Raw genomic sequence first — 8,729 nt, 5'->3', positions numbered from 1 at the left:
TCTCTCTCTCTCTCTCTCTCTCTCTCTCTCTCTCTCTCTCTCACACACACACACACACACACACACACACACAGGTGTGCTCAGATTTCCTTTAGTTGCTGACATCTACAAAGATAGGAGCTAGGAGCGGAAACAGGGGGCACCGTGCCAAAAAGACATGTGAGTGGGAGAGGGGTCCCACAGAATTCAGGCCCCACAAGATGAAGACAGACTTCTCTTCAGACCAGATCTCTCTTGAGACAAATAGAATCACACACCAGCTATCATTTCATAGAAGCAATGAGAAAAGACAACGTGCCCACATGTATACACACACACATGCACACACACACATGCGCACACGCGCCTTAAACAAAAATGTGGCTACTGAAGTGTTAGCATCATATCAAATCAATGTCTATACAAAGACAGAGTTTGAAAAGTTATGTACAGGGCATTCATAAAAGCCAAGTGTGCACCTTAAGGAATTATGCCCATTATATATGTACTAAATACTATGCTGTGAAAACCATTGCAGAGGCCTTGGCACAAGTCACCTGGAAGAGCTCTGTGAAGCACCTAGAACCCACAGGCCACATCCAAGGAGCTGTTTCTCACTCACCCTGCATCCAGTTCTTAGCCCCGGGGGCTACATGTCACTCACTATAGGCCTTGGGAGTCAGTTTCCTGCTCTTACTCACACATCCCTAGCCTCTAGTGCCAGGGAGCTCAACAGAAAAAAACTCAACACAAGCCAAAGGCAGTGGGCATTCCTTGACACACTCTCTGGGGCCCTAGTCAGTGGAGCCTATGCCTGACTCTCTGCTAACTGGGGGAGGACTCACATTGGGGTAAGTCTGTTTTCATGTATCTCAGGTCACAATCAGGCACCAGCTCAACAAAAGGAGATGCTGGGCTGGCCCCAGAGCTTTCACCTTCCCCAGAATCTCCAACATGTCTAGATGAGATTGATCCCAATCTCTACCATGAGAAAGGCAGGGCGCTTCTGAGCCCCAAATCTCTCCATGCAGAAAGGCAATACTAGAAGACCAATGAAGTGAAAGAATAAAAGGAAAAATGGGAAGAAAGAAAAGGGAAAATGGAAGACACAAGGAATGAAAGCAGAAAGGGACAGAGGAAGGAGGTCAAAATGGAGGGAAAGGGGGAAGAGACTTTGGGGAGAGAGGAAGGCCCCAAAACGGTCAAATGGAAAGAGACTGACTCCTCATGTTGACACTCAACATCAGTGACATTGGAAACCCTCTGCTAAAACCAGTCCCTTTCAGCTACTACTTATTTCTAAAAGAATCTTGCTATGGGCAAACTTCACTGGTTCCACAGTGCTTCAAGCACTTCACAAGCATTAGCTCCATCAGCCTCTAATGGGCCAGTGAGGTAGGGGAGCCACAGGGTTAAGTTATCCAAGCTGGCAGCCTCACTGGGGTAAGAACATTAGCTTGACTAGAAACACACCCCTAGGAATGTCCCTAGCACTGGATCAGCCTGTAGAAGTCATCTGGGGCCTCAAGGCAGAACTGCATTCAAGGAATGTGTCTCAGTGTCTGCCTTGGAAGGCTGTTTGGACAGAAGGAAGCTTGTCAACTCTGTGGGTTGGAAACAACTGCAGTTGCCAGCAGACCCACGCTATGCACTCTTTTTGGGCCCCACAAAAATGTGCTACATATTTTAAAGCACCACAGAGGAGGAATGATTTGGCATAGAGGACAGGAGAATACAGCTGGGGCAGGTAGAGATGGTATCAACAGTGTCTTTTACTTTATCATTGACAGTTAAAGAGCAAGTCACCTCTGCCCAATGTATTCCAAAGCCTCATTGAAAACAGATCAGCCCCTGGCCATGGCAGAGCAAACCCCAGGTAGGCTTTAGACCCCAGGTCATAGGTTCCCCCACTAAGAAAAAATTTAAGACACACTTCGGGAACTTCTCCCTGTAAGGGAGAATCATCAGGAGAAATCACAATCTAAAGTTCAAATTCAATGCACCTATTTACCAAAAAAAAAAAAAAAAAAAAATCCTAAAACTTCAAAGCCAGATAGCACAGTGCCAAGGAGGTGGAGCTCATGGTCTTAACTATCCTATGGATTAATCAACCCCACAAAGGAGGAATCTTGAGCTCTCTGTGCCAGTCTGTAACAGCCAAGGAGAGGCCCTGGACTTCATGAAGGAAGGGGTTATCAGTTGCCCCACAACAGAGTACTCCAAGGCTATACCTGGGCTAATGCCAGTGGGGAGTGGTTAAACACAGATGGTACACATCAGAAACAAGATGGCAGAGTTCAAGTGGGCCCCTTGATTGGTCTGGAAAAAAGGAGCTCTGCCACACTGCCCACTTCCCCCTCCTTCTCATGCCCTGCTCTCTTGCCAAGTTGCTCTCCACATAGATTTCACCCTGGCCAGGAGCATAGGGTTGGGTGTTGGAGGAAGACTGTGCCATGGTCTGTTCAATTGATGTATTTTAGAGGGTACAGATGGTCCAGGGGCTATTGTTTTCATCTGTGGTTCATTATTTGTTATGACTTGTGTTTTGTTCCTAGTTCAATCGTTATTTCTGTCCTCATAATATAAGTGAGAACAGGAAGAAGTGAAAACTGTTGAGAAAAGAGGAACTGTAGGGCTGCCTTATCTCTGTGGCCTAGGTCCCCAGACAGACAGTGGTCCCCAGACAGACCCACAGCCCCCAGGGGATGACTCTGTGGTCATTCTAATCACAATCAATGCTATGGGATGGTTCCTTTGGCATAAGATAAGCCAGTCCCTAATGAGAGGGCAGGATAGTGGGGTGGCAGGGGGGAGGTCTGGAAGACCTAGACTCTCAGGTCTGTAGTTCTTCCCAGGGGGCTCATGCACTTGTCCTATCCCTTCCCCGACCACCACACACACACACACACACACACACACACACACACACACACCAACTGTCTCTACCAACTGACTTCCTACAAATCCACAATTAGGGAATTATTTGGCAACAAGGAGGCTAAGGCTGTTTTGTGGTGGCACAGTCTTTCAGAAGTCCAAAAGGAAGTAGGCTACCTCTGGCAGAGGCTTTCATACAGGCCATGGCCTGTGCTCAGCTACTTGTCTGCACTGGGGCTGGCTGCCACAATCTCTTCATACTTTGGGGGAGGGTCACTGTAAGAAACACTGGCCTCCTCACTGCTGCCCTCCTGGGGTGCAGTCACCTCCTCATAAGAAGGGGGAGGGGTAGCACTCGATAGTCTGGAGAGAGAGAGCTCAGGGAGGTAGAGGGTACTCTCCAGCCTGACAGTGGTTCTGCCTCCCCGGCTGGGCCCCATAACTATCTGTGGGTTAGTTCCTGCCTCACGGTGCCCAGAGGACTCTCCCTGGCTGTGCACAGTGCCTCTGTACACCATGACTCGGGGAAGGTTGTGCCCAGCACGACTGGCTAGGTATCGGTTCTGAGCATAGGAGGGGTGGTGACGAGTTGCTTTCTGCAGTTGGCACCTCCAGATGATAAACAAGGCAATGACAATCAGCAAGACTACCCCCAGAAGGGGCACCACCACATACATGGCATCCGAGCTCTGCGAGGGGTCTCGGACTGAGTAGACTGCATTTGGGTATCCCTTCCAGAACTCCATCTGCAAAAGAAGAAGGGCCACTCAATCCTGAGGAAGCCAGACACCAGGCAATGCTCAGCTAACATTCATGTATTAGACATCTGAGGCCTCCAGCAAGTCCTGGACCAAGGACAGGCTTGGGATTCCTTCTCCGCCCTGAGCCATCTTCCTGGCCAGAGAGAGCTCTCAGAATCCACCAAGGTAGAGAAACAAAGCTCTCAGTGAAGGAAGTCCACATGAATCAGGCAACCGACCTAGAGGGACACCCCAGCATTCCCTTTGGGCTCCCTTGTTTCAGACCTGCTCTCATTATTCCCGAGATTGTACATCCTCCCAGAACCCAGCCCCAGGGCGGTACATGCCGTTTTCTCTTTGTTCTCAAATACTTCCTTGACCTCTTCATAACTGCAGATCTCTTCCATGCACTCCCGCTCAATGGTGCCCTGACGTAGCTCCTCCAGGAACTCATTGGCACGAGGAAACCGTTTCAGGACTGCATGGGCATTTTTTGCTTCTAGAAATACTGAGGAGAGAACCACAGTGAAGGAATTCAGTCCCTACAAACTAGACAGGCCCAATAATGAAGGGAAATAGGGCAAATCCTGTAGACCTAAAGCCAGGACTCCAAGCAAAGACCTGGCCTATTGCAGTGGTGATGGGAGGGCTGCCTTTCTGTGATACTGTGATCTCCAGCAGGAGCTCAGGGTCCCAACATGGCCAAGGTCCTTTCTCATACAAAGGGAAATGAGACCCAACTAAGAAGGAACTTCAGGTGAAACACGAAGAAGGATCAGTAAGAACTCTACATATAGCAGTCTTAGATAGAAAACATCCAGTAGCTTCTGTATCTTTCTTGAAACAGGAAAGGAAGAGATCTTACCATGAGAGCTCTTCCTCTTCCAGGCTGCTACTGGAGGGACTGAAATAAGGCATGAGCTGTGATTTTGGAGGATGAAAGAAATCACCAATGGTGGGACTGTTTACTCCTCACAGTAAGTGATGCCCCTATATGCCCAGGCTGACAGGTCTAGCCTGCAAGTCCTCTTTCCAATGATCCATGAGCTGTTGCATTAGTGTACCCCAGAACCACTCAAGGAGAGAAAAGCTGAAGATGGATGTGTTATTTTTGCATGAGCCTGCCCAACTCAGATGGGTCCAGAAATATTCACTTACCAGCCATGATGCTTCTTCAGCTCCAGTGTCTCACTTGCCTGTCAAGGGAGAAAAGAAAGTCATGGTGAAATCTTCTGGGGTCTGGAATGTGACCTTCCACCAACCTGGCTAAAAGATCAAAGCAGCATCCCATGAGGAACAGCATCCTCATACAGCCACTCCTTACTCCTGCTGCTTCTGCTTTGTCCCAAAAGACCTTCTCCAGAGCTCTCCAAAGCCTAGGAGAGCCTTGTTCTCAAACACAAAACACACACACACACACACACACACACACACACACACACACACACAGAGTCCTGTGAGTCTCTGATCTAACACTCCCTATCCTTTCAATGAGTCTTTGTCCCTTCAGAATGGAAAGGACCCCAGAGACAAATGAGAAATCAAGCCCAAATATGGGGTCAAGTAAAGGCAAAGTTAAGCAAATTGACCCAGACAGAGACAAGATCTGGAATTGAACATGATGATGAAGATGAGTCCCAGATACCTCTAGAGATGAAAGTATTCCTTTAATACCAAACTTAATGCAGCAACAACAGCCATCTCAAATATTCCAGCCTAGCTGAAGCTGACCTACAGTAATCTATGGATATCTGTTGTGCAGGGTCAGACCCACTTTGTACAACATAAACATAGTCTTATACTCCCTGATCCAATCCACTGAGCTCAAACTCAGGCAATCTGCTCAGCTCACTTTCCCCAGAAAAAGACAGATGTTTGAACTTCTCTGGAGGCATGCACATCTTTTATCTTAGCATTAAAGACTACTGCAGCAGACAGCCTTGGTAAAAATATTTAAAAGATCAACATGAAGACACAGGCCTTGGGCTATAGCTTGTTCATACAGCATGTTCCAGGCATATCTAAGAATGTGGGTTTGATTTTCAGGATCACAACTCACAAATAAGTAAGTACAACACAATACAATAAATCTGCAATGGTAACTTAGAGGAGAGGCCTCTATCAAGAAGTACTGTCATAAAGCCTTTTTCTGCCAACACAATCCTAATCTCCTACCCATATACATATTCACACATTTTTGGAAGCACTGTTTAAGCCATCATCTAGGAGCAATCATCCCTCAGTTCCCCTCCCCAAGCAGAAGCTCATGTTTTATGACTGATAGGTTGTGAGACACATGAGCTTTGTAACCCATTACACTACCCTTTTTGCTTAGGCTGCCAGGAAGTTCAGTGTTAACACTGATGGCCCAATACAAGTGCTCTAAAAGCCCAGCTGTTATGCACATATGCTTTTCTCTCTATAACTTGGTACAGTATTCTATTTATTCTTCCAGAGTGTATTCCTATCGTGTGTTTAATATATGCCTTCTACTATGGAAAATAAGGATAAAAATCATGAATAAATTTTAAATGATGGGGAAAGTAACCAATCTCACAGACATCTGTACTATCATTGTATCACGGGGCTTCTTTTTAGAACAAATGGAAAAATACCAACAGACCACTATATACCTCAAGTTTCACAATGACAAAAAGAGAACTATCGAAAAACCTATGGTGTTCATATGATGAGAGTGCAGGGAGAATTGGATTAGGGACAGGGTGTTTTGGTTAAAGAAAAATAAACCTGTCACATCAGAGTTTGAAAAGAATGAGCAAAGCTTTCACTAATTAGAAAGCAAACATATCCCATTGCTTACTGAAGTGAACTGCGGAGTTTTCAAAAAAATTTACATGGAAAAATTATATAAGAACTTTACATACAGCTATCTTTGGTCCCAACCTAATACTGGACTTCCGTGCATTCATACACACATACGCCATAGCCCCAAGTTTGTGTTATCCTGTCCTGGAAAAGTCATTAGTTCATTTCTGAGCCTCAAAGAAGCCAGGATCTCCCCCCAGACAGTTCACAAACCATCGACCACCCTATTAGCAATTCTGTAGCCACCATCACTACTGCTGCTGTTGCTGCTATAAGGGCTTCTCCCCCTAGCTCCCCAAAATGTTGTGCCTGCTTCTTCCCTTATAAATACACCATCAATAGGCAACAGTGTTACTATGGCAACAGTGAGGAAGCATGAGGGCTCCACGACAGAAAATGCAGCTGCAGTCACGCATGTATATGTCCCTCCAGCCCCTGGTGGGCACTGTACAGCTGACTGCAGGCTAAAAGAATTTTTAACCCACTCCCCACAGGAACACAACTGAATCCTGATATTCTAGAAAGGAAGGAAGGCAGAGAACTAGCCACCACAAAGACCTTCCTTAACCCCACCCCAGGCTGAGGCCTCTGAATCCCAGTTCTCTGGGTCAAAACTCCCAAAGTACCTCCCTTAGGGACTGGTGGCCCCCCTGAGCGCCTGGCATACCAAGACCTGACCTCCAAAGCCACTTCTCCAAATCCTAGCCCCTGTGATTTCCATCACTCAGAACTGTTCGCCAGGAAAGGGTTCTGCGATTTCCAAATCTCGTGATTCATCAATCCACCACAGGCAACTCCCAAATTGTGCTTCAACTCAAACTCTGGGGTCTCTTGTCCCCTTCCACTCATGCCGGCCCTAAAAGGGCCTGGCTTCGCCCACCTTCGCTGGACACCAGCGCCCTTGTGAAGAACTCCTGCTTCTGGCCCAGCAACACTGTTCTCCTGGGATCTACTCAAGAATCCAAACACCTTGGCCTGCTTGACCTCCAAATCTTCCCTCCCCAACAGTGCCCGGCTCCCAGCTCAGTGGTCCTGAACACCAAACCGTGCCCTCGGGCTGGGGGCATCCAACCAAATGGCCTCACCGTTCTCCGGGCCCAGGAGGCGGCCGCCCTGTTTGCGCACGCAGCCCTCCACCCCTCTGCTGCTCCTCTTCAAGCAGGGCCTGTGTCCCCGCCCACCTGCTCTGGGTCGGCCAAGCCCCCGGCCCATGCCAGCGGTCTCCACCCTTAGTCCCTCCCTGTCCCGCTTCCCTCCCACCGCCCCTGGCGCCCCATCGCCCGCCAGGCCCGAGCCAAAGAGCGCTTGGAGCCCCCGCCCCTCGCAGCCAAGCGCACAGGCCTTGCCCATTACCTCGGCACCCCCTGCCTGCCCCTGCTCTCCTCTGGGGGCTCCGCCAGACCCTCCCCCCGCACTCTGCAGAGCCAGCTCTGGCCTCGTGCCCCGCGCCTGGCGTGCCACTCTCGAGCGCCAAAACCGCCTTGCGCCGATAGCCAGGCCGCAACTGTCGCGCTGCACGGTGCACCAGGCCTCCGGGCCAGGAAAGCAAGAAGGGGTGGGGCCGGCTGAAGCGACCTAGGACTTAGGTGGGGAAGGCCAGCAAGATGGGCCGAGGGGCGGTGGCGCGCGCCCAGCAGTGCGCGCCCGCGCCCAACTCCGCCTGCGCCGCCCCTGACTGCGCCCGTGCAGCTGAGGGGCGGGGCCTGACCGGCGGGCCTGGGACTCCCTGGGGACCCTTGCCCTCCAACCTTGGCCCAGAGGTGACTCCTGGCGCAAGCGCTGCGAAGACCAGCCTCTGTAGGTGCCGCATCAAGGCCAGCGTTCCAGGTGTCTTGGAGCCTCAGAGTCCGACCTGCTTCTTGGGCCCCACCCAGGCTCACCTGCTATTCCAGCCAGCCTGGCCAGGGTGCCTGCTAAGAGAGGGGCGCGTGACAGTAGGCCCCCAGCCGCCTTATGAGGCTTCTTGGCCCTGCTCCTTCTGCCAATGACTGAGTGACCTTGGTTTCCTCACTTATATCCCCTACCCTGCCTGAGAATGTCAGGCTTTTCTCTTGCGAAATCTGAGAAATGGGAAGAATCCTGCTGTATTTCCCCCCACCCATCTGCAGCTAGAAGAAGGAAATGGGCACCCCTGGAAAGGAGCAGAGGAGAAAGAAGATGCAAACTTGTAGGCCTGCAAAGAGTGTTGGGTGGAATACTCAGTCTGTGGGAGGTTCAGCCTGACTAAAGAAAGCTCTGGTAGGAGGGAAGCATTATTCTAGGAATTGAGGTTGGACCATAGAGAGAGGCAAGATGATTAGGGTCTGG

The 8,729-nt window shown here is 49.7% G+C and overlaps 1 protein-coding gene across 3 annotated transcripts; it reads right to left on the bottom strand.

The window, feature by feature from the left end:
• Nucleotides 1–18: 18 nt before the first annotated feature.
• Nucleotides 19–8,487, bottom strand: Prrg3 (proline rich and Gla domain 3). 3 transcript variants are annotated; one of them, XM_021188203.2, is made up of 4 exons: nt 7,776–7,962; nt 4,755–4,792; nt 3,944–4,104; nt 19–3,602 (listed from the first exon to the last, which is right to left on the bottom strand). In XM_021188203.2, the coding sequence occupies exons 2-4, from the start codon at nt 4,759–4,761 to the stop codon at nt 3,075–3,077; spliced, it is 696 nt and encodes a 231-aa protein (XP_021043862.1). In that variant the 5' UTR covers nt 4,762–4,792; nt 7,776–7,962; the 3' UTR covers nt 19–3,074. The 3 variants fall into 3 exon arrangements, with proteins under 3 accessions (XP_021043862.1, XP_029390252.1, XP_021043863.1); XM_029534392.1 differs by lacking the exon at nt 7,776–7,962 and adding an exon at nt 8,303–8,487 and having other exon boundaries at nt 1,988–3,602; XM_021188204.2 differs by lacking the exon at nt 7,776–7,962 and adding an exon at nt 7,508–7,588 and having other exon boundaries at nt 1,988–3,602.
• Between the last annotated feature and the right edge of the window lie 242 nt (nt 8,488–8,729).

Source organism: Mus pahari, chromosome X (assembly GCF_900095145.1).
Source record: "Mus pahari chromosome X, PAHARI_EIJ_v1.1, whole genome shotgun sequence".
Taxonomy (NCBI): Eukaryota; Metazoa; Chordata; class Mammalia; order Rodentia; family Muridae; genus Mus; species Mus pahari.
Note: the sequence above shows the minus strand (reverse complement) of the source record. Positions and strands in the feature narration are given on the sequence as shown.